Below are 18,093 nucleotides of genomic sequence, written 5' to 3'. Positions count from 1 at the left end.
CAACTTTCACTGTTGTTTAAAATTATCTGAGAATTGTAATCACTTTTCTATTGTTAAATTTTAAATAGTCACAAAAAGTATTACATTAAAATTCAGTTCCGATCAAAGTTTAGTTCACACTTCTTTGTCAGACTTAATATTCAAAGCGTTCTGACGAAACTACGAATTCTTCATTGGTGGCTAATTATTATATTAAATAGTCAATATTTTTCTTATATTGAAAATTCAGTTCCTATGCAAAAGACACAATATTTGTTCTATTTTGCTTTATTTAAATTTGTATATTCCAAAGCTAGCTTTAAGTTGTATAATATTTAGCAAGGAGAGAATTATTAAATGTTGATGTACTAACGTTTTCTTAACAAATTACTTACAAACATGCAAGAGAAATAAGTTTAGTTTATAGCCGTCGATTTTCTGCTTTCTCATAATTTTGTGAGAAAACTTAGAATTCCATTTGTGACTCAAAACTAATATATATCGATGTAAATTTATTGCAAATGCAGTTCTAATCATGGAAATTGTTATAGCTTCTGATCCTGCTTAGAATTGACAGCAATGTATTAAATAATTTACGAATAAAACAAACGTTTGTCAGCAAACAGAGCTCAGCTGATTAGCTGTGTGTTTATTTTGTGCGCTTTCGTTTCGTTTCGTATGTAGCTTTGTCAAGTTCGTTGCCTAAGTCTTTTGTTTTGATGTGAATGAATTTTTAATTTAAGCCGCGCATCTTTCGCGTTTCTCAGCGATTGTTGAGACGCTGATCCGCATTGTCAAATCGCAGTTTAGGCAACTGGTTAGATAATTCATGAATATGAGTATGAGTGTGAGTAGCGGTATGAATACACTCATTGATATTCATTCATAAGCAAAAAAGTTGTAATTTCTTTGGCCTCTATCAGCATAAAATTATGTGTATAAAAAGTAATTACACACGAATATTGCTATGGTGTGGCTATTGCTGTTGTTGTTGTTGTTGTTGCACCTCGTGCTGTAAAAAAAATTGTTCAATTTTTGCAAAGTTTAATCAAAGTGGCGCTAATTAGTTTGAGTCGTTTGGATAATTGCAAATTAAACGCAAAGTTAATTGCGCCGACACACGAAACACACTCACACATACAAAGACACACTCTCACACACACTCACACACACAGGCGCACATGCAATTACAGATGCCAGCAACGGCAGCAGCAGAAAATCAAAATAAAACAAGTAAGAAAGCTACAGTCGAGTGTGCGCGACTGCGAGATACCCGCTACCTACTTTTATATAAGGCAGAAATGCGGTATTCATTTCAAAATATACCAAATTAATATACCACGAAAATACTAAAGACATAAGGATATATTTGGTATATTGATAGAAGTGAAGTTTTCTTGAGAAATGCTTTTGAATGGGAAAAGCGTCTATCTGGTATTTTTTCACTCTATGGTATATTCTGCACTCTATGGTATATTTTCAATCAGTACTATATTCATTTATTTTGCTATATTTTGCAGTCTATGGTATATTTTGAATGTAATACTAATTAAAAATATACAATAAAGTGAAAAATATAACATATGGCTGTTGATGCAGATCAACAATATATATACCTTTTGGTAGTTGTAATACCCTTCTATCCTATCGGTAGCAGGTATAATAAAATAAAGTAAAAAAGCGGCAGCAGTTGCCGTCGCACGTTTCTTATGTTGTTGCTGTTGTTGTTCCTGCTTATTGCTCATGGAAAACAATCAAGTTGTGTTGAAGTTTAATTGAATTAAAAAACACTTTAATCGAATCAATGTTTGTGCAAATGAAATGCAGTTCTCAAATAGAGATGTTCAGCTAGACAAGCGCAAGAGAGGAGGGAAAACTGTTAAGAACAGCAACAAAGTCTAACGCAAATCGCGTAGAAGCGTAATTAAAATGCAGTCTTTTAATGTCAGCGTTAATTAGTCGCCTTAATTAATGATTATTAATATGGTTGTTGCCCGATATTGTCGCACATATCTCAACCGCAGTCGCCGTTGCCGTTGCCGTCTCCTTCTTGACTTGATTATTATGCAAATTAATTGGTAGCTTTACATTTGACGAACTCATTGAAAATGCATGAAACGTAGCCACATGTGAACGAACAAAAATATTGAAGAGGGTACGTTGAAGACCCTGCGGCTCTCTGTTTAAACATGATTATCACAGTTCCACCTCATGATGCCAATTACCATGCAATGTGGCCCAGCTGCAGCTGCAGGCGCACACCACGAGACAGAGACAGATAGCCAAAAAGAGCGAGAGATCGCTAGACACCAAGAGGAGGAGTTCCAAAAAATCGTTAAAAGAGAAGAGTGGAGGGCGGGGAGCGCAGGGAAGTGGAGGAAATATCTGGTAATCGAATTAAGCAGCTTCGTGTTTTATAAATGTTATCATAAATATTCCATTTTATTAATTACCACGCATAATTCAAGCCAAAAAACAACAAGAAATCACTGTTAGCTAAGCTGTGACGAATTCTTAATACTCTGACATTGAAAATACGAAGAGATAATGAGCTGAATTTGAGGGTAAGACTCGATATGGATAACTTCGCTGAAGCTTTGCCAAATGTTCAAACTGGCTTGTTGTGAAGTTTCCTTTTGAAATGTTGTACATTAGCTTTATAGTTTAGCTCCATATTCTGTATAAAAAAGTAAAATAGAATTGAATATCATTGTATATTCTGTATAGAAAAGTTAACATTTTAACATTTTAATTTAAAAGATTAATGAAATAATATCTTTTCAACTAATGAGTTCTTACGTTTAACTCTTACACTTCTATTGACTAAAGGTTTCTTGATCTGAAACATTACTTTAAGAATTGTTTATTATTCTGATGAACCTTTCCACTGCCATATACATACATAGTCATGTGCTGAATTTTGCTCCTAAACTTTTCTCTATTTTAAGCCAGATAAGATATATTTATATTTAGTTTTAGTAAGTTGATTTTATTTACATTACATCCTTCAAGAATTTGCTCAATGTTGTCAAATTTAAGTGACCCTTTTTGTTGAGTGTATCAAATTGGAAATGAAAAGATTCACAAGGCAGCATGAGAGAAATCGCTTGGCGGCGGCTGAGACTTGAGCGTCGGCAACGTCAATTTCGTTCGATTTTCGTTTCAGATTCGGTCAAGATTCGTTTGAGCTTCGTTTTGAGATTCAGCGGTGAAGAGAGACAGAGAGGGAAACAAACTTCGTTCGCCTCTCATTAACATACTTAATTTGTTTCTAATTTATTCATAAATTTATATTTGTAGCACCCTCGCGGCCTGTTATTTTTGGCCTTTCGCTGATTTATGCGCCAGCCGCTGATTAATGGCAGCCTGAGCCTGGGCTCCAGCTCCAGCTCCAGCTTTGACTTTGAATCAGTTGTGAATCAGTTGGTTGGGCACCGAAAAGTAGGTGTTGTTACGCACATTAGGCGGGTGCCATTTGTTAGAGCAGCTAAAGAGCAGCTTAGCAGGGCAATAATAAAACAAGTAAGAAAGCTACAGTCGAGTGTGCTCGACTGTGAGATACCTGTGTGATAAGAGACAAACAGTGTGGTTTTCATTTTAAAATGTACTGAATTGATTTTCCACAAATATACTAAGAATATACCAAAGGGTGTATTTTGATATAGTATTACAATCAAAATATATCATTACGTATAAAATATACCGGATTTCCAGCCAATCTCTTAAGGTACTACTGGTATACAAAAATACTACAAATATATGGTATATTGGGCATATTGATATACTACTAGATTCAAAATATGTAATAGAGTATAAAATATGCCAGATTTCCGCCCAATTGATTTACCACAAATATACCACAAATATACTAAAAATATACCAAAGTGTATGTTTGGTATTTTGATATACTACTACCTTCAAAATATACCATTGAGTATAAAATATACTAGATTTCCAGCCAATCTCTTAAGGTAGTACTGGTATACAAAAATACTACAATTATACCAAAGGATATATTTGATATATTAATATACTACTATATTCAATATATAGCCTAGAATATAAAATATACCACATATACCAGCCAATATTTTATAGAACTAGTAGTATACAGAAATACTAAAAACATACCAAGTGCTATATTTGGTATGTTGGGGTTCAAACTATACCATATTTTGTACTTCTAAAATATACCAGATAATCAGCCAATCTTTTATTGTTTGCTTTCTTGTACCTGTAACAAACATTTTCTTGAGGCACAAATTTATAATACCCTTCTCCGCTATGGGTAGCGGGTATAATGTATGGACAGCCAGTTAGATCTTTGTGTATATATATCACACAAACAGTTGGACGTCTGTGCTTGGGTTGTTGTTGTTTTTCTGTATTTATTGATTTGGAAATTCCGTGATTCAGTTACATACATACAAAATGCAAGGTCCGCTTTGAATAACTTAAGAGGAAAGAAGAAGAAGAGGGAGCAGCTGGAGGAGCAGAAGCTTACGACTACGGGAGCAAGTGCTTGGCTAGCTGACGACGTCGCCGCTGTGACCATTCTGACGCAGCAGCTCCAGCTTCAGCTCGTGTTCGCGCGCCTTCAAACGCAGCGCTGCAATCGAGGATGTGCGTCGATCCTCTGGGGGCGTGGCAGCGCGTGCCGCATGCCGCTGAGGCGAATGCGACAGAGTCAACGCCACCGGCTGCGTCTGTGCCGTGGGTGAAACGGGCGGCGGCGGCGCCTGATGGGTGAGCGAGATGCCCACCAGCTGCTGCGGCGACAGCTGCGAAGGCGGCGGCGGCGGAGGCGCCTGCGTTAGATGGGAGCCGGGCGAATGGGGCGGTGAGGCCAGTAGATGATTGTTGGGCGAGTGCAGATCCGGAGAGCCGACCAGCATCGGCGGTTTGGCGGCCATGGCGGGCATGGGCGGGGGCCGGGGATGAGGCACGGCGGTCATGTTGGCCAACAGCGACTGGAAGGAGCTGGAGGGCGAGTACATCGAGGCCATGCCCGGTGGCAGCATGTGCGGCGGAGCACTACAAGCGAGAAAGGGAAATGTAAATTCATTGAAGCTGACAAGGATTTGACTTCGACTTACCGCTGGAACTGATTGAAGTAGCCCGATGGTATCATGGGCGCAGCGGACAAGTGGGGATAGCGAAAGGCGGCCAGATTGGCGGGCGTATCGAAGGGTTTGCGCAGCTGGAAGCCCAGGTGGGTGAAGGGATTGGGGGGCAGGGCGGCACCCACCACTGTTTGCATGCTGGCGGCGCCGCTGGGCAAATACGGATTATATGGATGTGACTGGGGTCCAACCTTTTCCTGCTTGCGCCACTTGGCGCGTCGATTCTGAAACCAGACCTGCAGAGGAGAAAGAAGAGGGGAGAGGGGAAGATCGAGTTGAGTTATGTGTTTAATACAGGCTACTGTGTGTGCATCCTGCCTCATGTTGCAGTCAATTAATGGGCGTGGCCGGCGAGCACGCCCCTTTAATTAGTTTTTAACATAACAATTCTCTGCATTCGTGTCGGAGAATAAACCCTGATTGCAGACTTCTGACTTCACATCGAGCTCGAGTTCGAGTTGGAATCTGGATCCCTTTTTTTGCAATTACCGCTAGAAATTTATGTAAACAAATAATGTTGTTTAGCATGAGCGGTAATTAAAAACCAGACCAAAGACCAGAGACAGTTTGCAACTGGATCATCTGCTGCAGCTCTTAATGGCAGCGATTTCATTAGCCACGACATGCTCCATTATTTTTCAATTTTCAACATTGTTAACTTCACTTAAGGCACGCGAATCGTAATCTCTCAACCCAACCGCAAAATCCCTATTCGATTAGACAAGGCCCTACTTTTTTACTTAATACCAATTTGGATTTTTTTTCTCTTACCTGAATCCGCGCCTCGGTTAAGCCAATTTTCATCGCCAGCTCCTCTCTGCAATGAAGAAATGAAAACACAATTATAATACAGATCGTTAATTAAAGGGAGTAGTAAAAATGCCTTAAAAACATGTTCAATTGCAAGCTCCAATTGGGAGCTGAGAAAGCTTCAAAGCGAGGTGAAGAAACTGAACTAAATATGTAAGAAAGCTCGACTCTGAGATACTCGCTACCAAATTCATGTACCGCAAATATATTAAAAATTTCCCTAGGTCTGTATTTGGTATCTTGATATACTACTACATTCAAAATATACCATAGACTACAAAATATACTAGATTGAAAAGATGCCATATTTTTTATTAGTCTTCTGAAAATATTGAGACTTTTTCTCGTTTTCGTAGTGAAAGTTTTTTCTTGTTTATTTGTTGAGCATTGTTTTGAATATTTTTCAATTTAAAAGTAATTGAAAAAATTGTAAAATAATTGCCAGCAACACCTGTTCACCTGTCCAATAAAAACTTGAATTGAAGCTGCAAATCAGGCAACTGACACAAGAATGTGTGAACTAAGCTTTTTCAATATTATCAGCTTAATATGCATAACTAGATATTGATTACAGATCAATAAAATGAATTGTTAAAAGACCCTGCCACATTTAGATGAAGTTGCAAATACTTATCGCAATTATTTGTAGCGTCAATCAAAGTCAATGATTGATGATCGCCTCTCTCGGCGATTCTCATTACAGTTATTAGACGTATGCACAATGTCGCCGCTATCGGCGATTCGCATGTCAATAAGTTAAGCAAGTGCAAAGTTGCTGTAATTGATTGGCTTAATTGATGGTTAAACATTTAAATGAACTGGATATAAAAAAAGCGTTCTTTGCCTTGCAAAAAGTTGCTCTAATTGTAGTTCTCTTTTCTCGTTTTTTCTCTCTCAGTCTCAGTTTTTTCGTGCAAATCCAATTAGCGGGGTCTTGCTTGAGGTCTGTTCTGTCCAGTTCTTCCAGTGGCTGAGACGGGTTCTAATTTATGGCAATTATAGTTTGCAATTTTGTTCATAACTATCGCATAGCTGCATGTTAATTGGATTTCTCCACTCCGACAGACAATTTTGGAAATCGCTTTGTAATTTGAAACCGAAACTGAATGCAAATGAAAATGCTGTGACTGCATGCGGGGGGTCGTCGAATATAGCAGAAGAGAGAAAAGAAAAGCCGTAAACTTCTACTCTAGTCTCGTTGATGTTCGATTTATGTAAATTTAGTTTAATTTGATTTTATCTTTTGTCATTATGATTGTCGTTGTTCGTTGTTCATATTGTTCTCACTCACCTCGTAAACACGTCGGGGTAATGGGTGCGAGAGAAGGCCTTCTCCAGCTCCTCCAGCTGAAAGCTGGTGAATGTGGTGCGATATCTTCGCTGTTTACGCTTTGGCGCATACTCATCCGCCTCACAGTCGCTGTTCGCATCCGAGATGGGACTGTTGGTGCCGCCGCTGGCGCCGCTTGGGACTGCACCAGAAGCTGTTGCCGTTGCTGATGCCGCTGAAGCCACGTTGCGACTGTCGGTCACGGCATCCGGATGTGGGTGTGCTAGCTTGGCTTCTTGCGGTAGTTCCTCCAGCTTGACCTCCTCCGATATGCCCATAATCCAAGAGAAGCGGGCAGCGGGAATCGCGGGCAATTTACTTCTGCAACTGCAACAAAAAACAACAACAAAAATGAGAGACAGCCCAAGCCACATTGATTCGATTAGTCGCGCATTAGAAGCTCGTAATTCAATCAAAGCTAAACATGCAATTATCGTACACTTTATTATACCAATTTCTATAATTTACAATAGCCATGAAGGCTCCCCAGCCAGTCGAGTCGACTCGAGTCGCGCTGAGCACTGAGGTTAGTTGCGGTTGCAATTTGTTGCCAACTAAATACACTTGCCAACAAGCAACTGAAATAACTTTAAACGCACTGCAAAAGGGGTAGAATTATTTTAAGTTTTTGAAATGTAGTGAAAGTAGTTAAAAATCTGTAAGATTATTGGCAGAACTTATACAGAGTCAAATTGTGCTTGATTGAAAACAAAGAATTGAAAATAGCATAGTTTTTAAACTCCATTAAACATTTAGTACTTTAAATACTTTTGTGAGATAAAAGCTACCAGTTTATTGTCAACCGTAATGCTCAACTAAAAGCTATTTAAATTACTTAAGGCAGAATGGAAGCTTCACTTATCCTGAAAGCTTAATTTGATCTTAAAGGCAGAATGACAGCTTCAAGTTTCCTAGAAGCTGCAAGCTTCGTTTGATCTTAAATATCTACTTGAAACACATTATTGGTGAATTGAAGCTCGAAGTTTCTTGCTAAAGTCAAAAGCTTTCTATTTACAATATAGTAGACGAAAATGAAAGATCATTGGTAAAATTTTCGTGTAGTCAATAGGTACTTCAAACAACTTTAACTGGAAGCTTCAAGATTCTAAAAAGCTGTAAGCTAAGTTTGATCTTAAAAGCAGAATGACAGCTTCAAGTTTCATAGGAGCGGCAAGCTTAGTTTGATCTCAAATAGCTACTTGAATTTTAAGCTCGAAGTTTCTTGCTAAAGTCAAAAGCTTTCTATTTACAATATAGTAGACGCAAATGCAAGTTCATTGGTAAAATTTTTGTTTAGTCAAACAACTTTAACTGGAAGCTTCAAGATTCTAAAAAACTGTAAGCTCAGTTTAATCGAGAAACTCTTTGATATATGTAATGAATAAGCAGCTTAAATGAAGTATCTTTTGGTTAAACTTCTTTAGACATTCTTAAAGTTCTAGACTTCGTTTCGATTTGCTGTTGTCTAGTGCTGTTGGCGATTGAACTGCGAAGTTGCGGTCTGGCCGCGTGCCTTATGGCCATGGCCAGAGTACAAAAAGTTGCACTCGCTGATTCAATGCAAATCGATGGGCAGAGAAGCTGCATGTTTGAGCACATCATCTCAGCTGATCTTTCATCAACACGTTTCGACGAGCAATGCGCTGCGTTTATTTAGTTGTTGCCTCTCCTCGGTTTTGTTGGCCATTTCATGTGCAGATCGTTTGGAATTTTAATTAAATTGGGCGGCAACTTCATTTTCATCATCATCAACGGCTGCACAGTAACAGCAATAGCAACAGCAACAGCAACCGCAAAACGGAGGCAAGTTTCCTTTGCTGAGATCTCAGATCTGAGAGAAATGCATAAGCGAATATCAGGTGCCAGCTGTCAGTCAGTCAGTCAGTTTGGCAATCTTTTGGGTTCAATCAGTCAGTCAATCAATTTGGTAATTTCGACATTTTGTTAATTTCATGTTTTGCTAATTAATATACAATGTGCTTTAATGACAATTAAATGCGTTAGCCCAAAATGCAAGTCGCCTTCTTCTTCTTCTTCTCCAAAAATGTGCATTCCCTTTAGGTCCAAAACGAAAACTGCAAACTACAAAATTGCCAAGCTACTGCTTTTGGCTTTGAAGTCAAGTCAGAGTCTCCGTTTTTTTTATTCAGTCAGTATTCCATTCCGGTTTGGCCAAATGCTGCTTGATTGATGGCCCCAGCCTTAAGTTGGCGTTGTTCTTCTGTTCGGTGTTCAGTGTTCCAGCTACCGTTGACATTTCGCCTCGACCATCTCTCTCTCTGAATACATATATCAAAATTGTCCAAATACCTTGTTAAATGGCAAATTAGTGTGGTTCTGATTGATTTAGTTGCATTCTTGCGCCGAGACGATGAAGTTGCAACGCGTTGCAGACAACAACATCATGATCATCTTCAGCTGACAGACAGACAGAGAGGCAGAGAAGCCTTGTCATTGGGTGTGTACAAATATGGGGGAGAGCGAGAGGGTATTAAGTATGAATATGCTCGATGGCTTGTTCAAACTGGATTCCAACAATACTCTTCATAAACAGTATTAAACATTCCATTGTTTTCAAATTGTATTTCTCTATTTATTCGATTCACAATAGTTTAAATAATATATCAAGTGAGTTGCTTAAAAAATGAAAATTAATATTCCATTCTTTTCGAATTGAACTTCTCTTATTTGATTTAGGATAGTCTAAATTAATTTAAAAGAGTAATTAATAATGAAATGATCTATTCTTTTGAGACTACAATTATAGTATTTAGATATACAAAAATTAGTTCTCCATGAATCTTTTCAGCAAACTAATAGAGAAAGATATCTAGTATTTTATATGCAATCAATTTTAAACTCTTTCTTGAAGACTATTTAAAGATTGGCCACAAATTGTAGTCCTTGTCAAATTGATTAATGTAATCTCTCATATTCTCCAATAGACTAATATCAGTATTTAATTGAAATAATAGTATTATAATATACTAAATAAAATTATATAAAGTGTTGACATATTAAAGCACACAATCAAATGAAAAGCAATTGCAATCTCACACTTATTTATCATAGTTATTGATGCAATGATAAATAAGTCTGAGATTTCAAATAATAGTATTATTATATACTGAAAAAAGTATATAAACTGTTAGCAATTGCTTGCTATCAACAATTATGATAAATAAGTTTGAGATTTTCCAATTTTTGCTTTTTTTATGCAATTAACTCAAAACTTTCGATAGAATTGCATTCATTTTTTTAACATTTCTCTCACTTAACTTCTTTCATCTGTAAGGGCATTCGTGGTGCGTTGTGCCGAGCTTGAAGTTTACTTTCTGGTTTTTATGCTGTCGATCAGTTCATAACTCATTGCTGGGTTGCTCATCATTAATAACTTTTATTATGATTCGCACTGTCAGTTTTCAATGTTGTTAACAAATTCCGCGCATTGACAGCTGACAAACTTAATTTGTGTAACTCGCTTTTGTCTCCCTCCCCCCTCACACTCTTTTGCCCGCAAATTATTATTAAATTAGCTGTACGAATTGCAATTATGAGAAACCTGCGGAGTCGTCCCCTTTGGATAATCTCTCAACATCGCAACATCGCAACATCGTAGCATGAACATCATAAAAGAGCGTTGATTAATTCATTGCATGCGAACTGTGCTGTGGTACAGTAGACACTGCTTATGATGATTGCGATTCAAAGTCAAAGTCAGAGAGACTCGAAGTTATGTGCAGAATGTGTGTCGTTTGGCTTTGTTCTTCGACCGCCTTATAATTGTATCCGCGTTACGACTTTATTATTGCACTGAGCAGTGAAGAGAAGGTAGGAAAGAGAAGGAGGAGGAGAACTGGCGTTAGTTGATCAGCCACATCAAAGTCTTTTTTTGCCTGATTGACGTTCGGTAATTAAAAAACTTTTCAGTCAAACTGTCAACTTTTGACGTCGACACGTAGCCAACAGCCATGGCAGAAGCTGGCCAAGATTGGCTGGCAATTTGGCTTTCATGGCTTCATTTAGTTGCAGTCGCAGTTGCAGTTTGCTGTTAGCTGTTTGTTGCAGTTGTCTGGCGACATTGTCGACTGTTGACTGCGGACTAATCAAGTTAGCGCTGCACTCGCTCTGACCAATTGCAGATAGTGCGATTTCCCACATTTGGTCAATTGGCAATACGCAATACGCGTTAGTTTAGTTATGTTATGTTTAGACCGATCTCCGGTCGTGTTTAACTGTTTGACACACAACTTCAACTGCTTAGAATCCACATGCTAATCAAACCAAGCGCCAGTCTCTGCAGTCAGTCACTCAGTCTTTAGCTCAGAGTTCTCAGTCTCAGCCTCAGACTCAGACTCTCCTCCTTTCTGCCTCTTCAAGACTTGTTTGCGGTTGCTTGTTTCGTTTAGAGATAAGCTCCATTAGTGTCTGGAAATTATTTAAGAGCAAAGTTGCAGCTTGCAACTTGTGGCAACTTGTGGCTGCGTGTGGGTTTTGTCTGTCTCTCCCCCTCTTCGTTCCACTTCTCCTCAGTCAAGTGCAGAAATTAAGAAATTAATTCCTAATAACAACAAGCATTCGACTGTGAGTACAATTTTAATTTATCGCAGATTTCAGTTCTCTCTCTCACTCACACATCTCTGTCAGGTCGATAAGCATCAATGTTTTTGGCCCTGTTCTCGCATCATTTGACTGTCCCTCACTTCTCCTCCCTCGGTGTGCTTCAGCCTGCTGTGTTCATGTAGCTTGGTGTCGTTTTTATGGCTGCACTTTTGTGTTCTGAGTCGCTGAAACTGGGACGACGTCGTCTTGACTCCTCTGCCTCGGCCACTGGCATATTTCATTCAAGCCAAGTCAGCAGGGGAAGCAGAAGCAACAGCAAGGAGGAAAGCGAGTCGAGACAGGTAGAACGAGAGAAGAAGAAGCAGCAAACAGAAGCTCTTTTTCTGGCATTTTGTTAATGCGTCTGCCTGGTCCACTTGGCTCAGGCTCTTGCTCTTGCTCTTGCTCTTCGTATCTGACTCGCTTTATTTATGGGTTTACATTAGGCTAAACCACTTTAGTCACACTTTGATGATCAGCATTGCCCCCCGCTCCCTTTCTCTCCTCCCTCCTCTCGATGATAATGGCAAACATTTTGGGTGGCTTTTGTCCCTGTGGCAAAAGCTCATTCGCTTGGCCCATCATAATGATAATGGGGGGAAATACATTTGTGTGGGGTCCACGTAAATGAAATTGATGGATTAGCTGAGAGCGCTAAGCCCACCTGCGCCTTAACTTATGAGTCGTCGTCGCGTCTCTTGTTTTACATATGCGACACACTTGATAAGGTCAATTATGAATTTCGTATAAGCGCAGACGACAATCGACAATTTCGTGAGTCACCCAAAACACATAAAACCGATAGCGACCCGCTCTCTCGCTTTGACTCTCGCTCGGAGGCTGCACCTGAGCTGGTCCGAGCTGAGCTGGCTGAGCGGCGCCTCTTGCCGCAAGAAGAATGCCAGCTTATCGCACCTGGCGGCCCAAAGCCGGCGCCAAGGTAAAGTCAATGCAACCAACAGCAGCTCAACTCTGAGTTGAAGCCGCAGTCGAAGTCGCAGACGAGTTGGGTACATTATGGCCCTCTAATGCATACACACTCCCAATTATAATTAGTTTATTCATATCCTGTGTCGAAGTCTCTTCAGTCTATCTCTCAGCAGCCTCATTTGTTGATGGCGCAATCTTAATTCAATTTGCCGCCTATCAGCGACTGCAACTGCGACTCATGATTACTCTTTCATTTCGGTTAGAAATCTGTCTAGTAAATCTAAATTGGAAGTTTCGAATTAAACATACATATGGATACATGGATAGTTGAAATAATTCATAAAAAGATTTTTTATATATGCTATTTCAAAATCAAAAAGACTTAGATATGAAAGCTTCAAAATTGTTGTGTATGCTTTTCATAGTATAACATCTCAATACGTATAAAAAATTTACTGTAATCAAATATGAGGATTAACGAATTATAGTTTCATCTCATTAAAAATATAATAAATTACGTTGGAATAGTGCTTCCTTATTTTTCATGATTAGTTAATGTAATATATCAGGGCCATATCTCAATATTCTTTCAAATTACGATAAAACGCAGTATTTTTATAGACCAAAATGCTTAAAATATACCGTTTATTTTACTTTTTTCAAATTCAATTAATGCGAATCGGTTATATTTAAATATTTCTTAAAATTGCAATTAACTTTAGTATTTTTATAGTCTATTATGCTCAAACTATACTGTTCATTATATTTTTCGCTTATTATAATATTTTAAAAAAGAATACATTCTCCAAATATTTGATATTAAAATTGATAGTTGAATGTCATAGAAACAGAATTATAAATATGTTTGCGAAAAACTTTTCTACTTCTATTTTATAGTACTAAGTACTGTACTATACATTGCAGTCAATCTAAGTATTTGTATAGTCCATTATGCTCAAATTATACTGATTATTATACTGTTGTTATGCTTCGCCTTGTATAATACTTTAAAACCATTAAGAAACATATTTTCATCAAATATGATTGATTTTAAAAGTGATAGTTAAATGCTATAGAAAGAGAATTATAAAAATAGAATCTTTTAATCATTTTAAGATCGTCTTGATTCAAGAATATTTTATTCTATATTGAAAAGAAGTTTGCAAATCTTGATCTAAGAACTTTTCGATCTTTCTGTGGCGATTTTCCCAGATGTGGAACATAAATTCAATCAGTATAAATAGCAAGAGCATTCGTGGTTCGTTGCGACTGCGTCTGCTTTCGTTTTTTTTTCATGTCTTGCCTGCTGCGCCCTGGCCACCCTAATGGAAGAGTTGTTGACGGTAGCTAAAGGTAGTCGACGTTGCTGTTGATGTTGCTGTTGCTGTTTGTTGTACTGTGCTGTGCGAGTCATGAGTCAGGTCCAGAGCAGAGATGTTGAGCGTAGCTCGCTGCTTGTGAGCTGTTGATGTGGATGATGCGGGGCCAATTACTCATAAAATGCATGTTAAAAACGCTGACCAAGGAGCTGGTCAAGAGAAAGAGGGAGAGAGAGAGCGAGAGAGAGAGAGGGGTAGGAGAGGGGTAGGAGAGGAAGCTGTATGCGAACAACTGTTGCTCGACGCCTGGCGCTGTCTTGGCCAAGTTAAGCGAGACGAAGTCTGAGATGCATCCGTGTCTCTGCCCTTTGTCATTGTCTTGTACGCTTTGATAAGAGAAGCAGACGCAGACGTCGATGGAGATGGGGAGACGAAGAGCAATTTGGGGATGTGTCTGAGGTTGATATTTCATGTTTGCATGTTCCATTTGTTGGTCAATACTTTGAGAGGGGAAAGGGCAAAGGGGGGAATTAATGAAGCATATGCAGAGCTCGCTCGCTCTCGCTCTCGCTCTCATTGGCGCCAACTGTTATCTGGCAGCGACAGCAGAAGCGAGAGCCGAAGCTCGAAGCTCGATCTCGAGCTGGGGGCGTGGGTGTCGCCTAGAATTCATCGTAGTCAACGCCTCCAAGGTAGCGAGAGTGCGAGACAACTCTAATTGGGAAATGTCTCTGCGACACAATCAGAGAACAGCAGATAGATAACTGCGCATTGTATCTGCCAGATACGAACTCAAACTATGACAGAAAAAGACGCTATCAAGCTGACAAGTTTTAATTGTGTGTCGACCTAATTGAATTGGGTTGCGAATCGCAACACGACACATATTTTTTTTTTGGCAACTCTTCTTTTTGTTTGCAACATATTTTAATTTTCCTCGCGCTTCGAAATCTAATCGAAGTGTGGAGATCTCGTTGGCACTCGGGTTGTGTGTGCTATCTAATGGGAGATGCTACCTTATAGATAGGTTGCCAAACGATTTGCGTCACAAGCAATACGAAATTGTTAGTGACAAGTCACATGAGCATTATTATTAATTAAATCAATGTGCAATGTGCTGCTAGCAAAGTTATTATCGCTTTCAGCTCCGAGTTCCCGAGTTCCTTATAAAAAACCCAAAACAAAACTATAGTAGAAACAAAAAAATAAAAACGGAACCCACGTTGAGTGAGTGACATTGATAGGGACTTGGTCTAGGGCTTATCGACTGACCGAAGCATATCTTAACTCTTCGAATTTTCAACTACGACGCGTTGTTGTTGACATGATTATCATTGATGGGCGGGCGAGGGGCGAGCGGGAGCTAGATACTAGCGTAGTTGAGGGGGCCCACAGTTAATTTCATTTATAATAATAATATTTTGTATATATAAATTTCATTGTTTGCGATTAGGAAACATTGGAAAAGACATCACAATGACAAAACGTGATTTCGTATTTGGCCTGCTGACAATTTTTGTACGCCTTTAATGGTGTTTAATTAAAGCCAATCAGCGATAAACCTATCGGGCCTATCAGCATGTGGCATACCCTATAAATAAGTGCTCAGACCTCACACCTTGGCTTTGGCTTAATCAAATTTTCCGTAGTCTGTGTAGTCTGTAGTCTTTGGTGTCTCGGTGGTCGGTACAAGGCGATATCGCAGTGTCCGAGTGAATTAATCAAATTTAATGATATTTAATTTTTGATTTCTTCAGCTAATTCAGTCAGTCATCGAATAGAGAATGGGGGTAAGTTCTAGATTGAGATAGACTCATTGTCGATTACTCGACTTGTGAAATGTAATTCCATCGTCAGACCAAAATCAGGTCATTTGTAAGACAAACACACGGCGATCGTATCTCGAATATATGGGCAATTGTGATGATGATGGACAGATCTAACAGTTTTGATAGTTTGACAGGTAAATAGGGTCAAGTGGGGAAGTGAATACCAATTATTAGCTATTGATTTTTTGTGCTTGTTAGGAGTGATAATTGCTTATAAGATCTTCCGGTAGAAGTTTTTCTAAGAAATGAATAGCAAACAGATAAGAGATGTTGCCTTTTTTTGGAAATTTACCAAGTACTTGAGATATTAGTTGAATCGAGTACAATACGATAGCAATGAAATTTGTTTACTAATTTGGTCTTATAGAGAACTGATGATAGATTGATATACTAAAGAAATATATAGTTATAATACGTATTCAAAGTTTCTTTCTTTTTTATTTGTCAATCATGATAGATTGTCATACCAAAGAAATATTTATTTCGATATTAAGACAGTTTAATATATAATATTAGATTTATTTCTTGTTTAAGAAATTAAGCCTAATTCAATTCATGTGAAGAAATTAAGATAGATAGGACTTCATCTAATTCTTTCCTATACAGAAACGATAAATTGGTTAAAAGAGACAAGATCTATTTGCTTCATTTACAGAAATAAATATAGATCAATATACTAAAGAAATATATACTGGGAAATAAAGAGAAGAAGTATTTAAATCTAATTATTATAGTAACTTCGTTTGTTTCGAAAAGACTTTCATTATATTGTTTAACTAGAGGTAGACTATATAGAGTATGTATAATGAAAGTTATTTCTATATATATTTCTAGTTAAAGAAACGAAGCTTTCAATGGATCAGGTTATTAACTTTTCTACTATTCTTGAAGATCTTATAAAGTTATTTATGATCATTTCTTAGTCTTTAGTTCTTTAAGATCTTTTATTATGAACTTACCTTGCGCTAGTTTAAATTTACTGGAGTTTTAATATAGTCAAGTCGAGATGTTGCTGTGATCTCTGCTGGTTATATAGTTTTCAGATTTTGAATCTTTTTCACTGGTTTTGTAAGGAACTGTTGTGTTGAGCACTTGCCGACGGTCTTTCTGCGCCCGCAAAACGTTTTGTGAAGTCCGCTTGAACAATCAGTTGTATACTTTTCGGATATATGTATTTATTTTGAATATAGTTTGACACTAGAGCACTAAACACACACTTGGATACACACACAAACACACACCAAGATTAACTATTAACGTGGAAACATGGAAACATTCGCAGCGTGTGTCTCTCGAGAGCGCGACGACGCCGTTGTGATGACCGGGCTCCGTCAGTGCCGCAAGCGAACTACGCAAAGAGCAGGCGGCTGACAGCGAGGCCGGCGAAAAGTCGAAACTCGCAACACTCACAACAACACTTGGGATACTCAGGTGGGCCACGCCAAAAGGTAACAACACTTCTTCCACTACAAATACAAACACAAATACAACTACAACATCAACCGGTTGTTGTTCGACTGGGAGTTCGTGTTGGCCAGAGCGAGAGAGAGCGATGCGATCGCGTGTAGTCGCGATCGTTGCAGGTGTCTGCGTTGTTGGCAGGTGAGCAGCAGCAGCAGAAACAGCAGCAGCAGCTCCGCCTCTCTTGCTCTCTCTTGCACATCAGTGCAAGCGAGAGAGCACACGCTGCCGACGTCGCATTGGCGCTCGCTAAGCGATGCGCCACTCAAATAATGGCGGACTTAGCACGCGCTCTCGCTCTCGCTCTCTCGCTCTCTTTGTTTGCTTTTCTTTTGTGTATTAGTTTCTGTGTGTTTGTGTGTGTGTGGAGTGGCACGTAATTGAATAAGCCTCGCACAAAGTGCAATAAATTTGATTAGCAAAATGGAAATTTATTTCCCAGACTTTTGTTTGCTTTCCCATTTGTTTGCCATAGATGCGTTTGCTTTACTCTTCTCTCTCTCTCTCTCTCTTTCTGCTGTTGCGCCTCATAAATTACATAATTAACTTGCATTCCGCTTGATGCCATATATAAAATGCTGCTTAGTGTTAAAGGGTCTCTAGTGAATGCCTTTGTTGGTTTATTGAATCCAACTTGGCAACTCGCCTGTCAAGATTCTTAATTGCAACACATGACGTGCAACAAAACTGCGGAGTCGTAGTCGCCAGCT

At 38.8% G+C, this 18,093-nt stretch overlaps 1 protein-coding gene across 1 annotated transcript; it reads right to left on the bottom strand.

Annotated features, from left to right (window-relative positions):
- Window positions 1-4,327: 4,327 nt before the first annotated feature.
- LOC117563567 (homeobox protein aristaless) lies at window positions 4,328-17,270 on the bottom strand. The gene is made up of 5 exons (XM_034241949.2): window positions 16,882-17,270; window positions 7,204-7,569; window positions 5,874-5,919; window positions 5,076-5,338; window positions 4,328-5,013 (listed from the first exon to the last, which is right to left on the bottom strand). The coding sequence occupies exons 2-5, from the start codon at window positions 7,518-7,520 to the stop codon at window positions 4,506-4,508; spliced, it is 1,134 nt and encodes a 377-aa protein (XP_034097840.1). The 5' UTR covers window positions 7,521-7,569; window positions 16,882-17,270; the 3' UTR covers window positions 4,328-4,505.
- Between the last annotated feature and the right edge of the window lie 823 nt (window positions 17,271-18,093).

This window comes from Drosophila albomicans, chromosome 2L (genome assembly GCF_009650485.2).
Source record: "Drosophila albomicans strain 15112-1751.03 chromosome 2L, ASM965048v2, whole genome shotgun sequence".
NCBI classification, from domain to species: Eukaryota; Metazoa; Arthropoda; class Insecta; order Diptera; family Drosophilidae; genus Drosophila; species Drosophila albomicans.
Note: the sequence above shows the minus strand (reverse complement) of the source record. Positions and strands in the feature narration are given on the sequence as shown.

Bases quoted from the DNA above. Each gene is read 5' to 3' on its own strand.
- LOC117563567 (XM_034241949.2), bottom strand. From the start codon at position 7,520: ATGGGCATATCGGAGGAGGTCAAGCTGGAGGAACTACCGCAAGAAGCC. The intron at 5,920-7,203 runs GTGAGTGAGAAC...TCTTCATTGCAG, and splicing joins TACCCCGACGTGTTTACGAG to AGAGGAGCTGGCGATGAAAA. The intron at 5,014-5,075 runs GTAAGTCGAAGT...TCTCGCTTGTAG, and splicing joins TACTTCAATCAGTTCCAGCG to TGCTCCGCCGCACATGCTGC.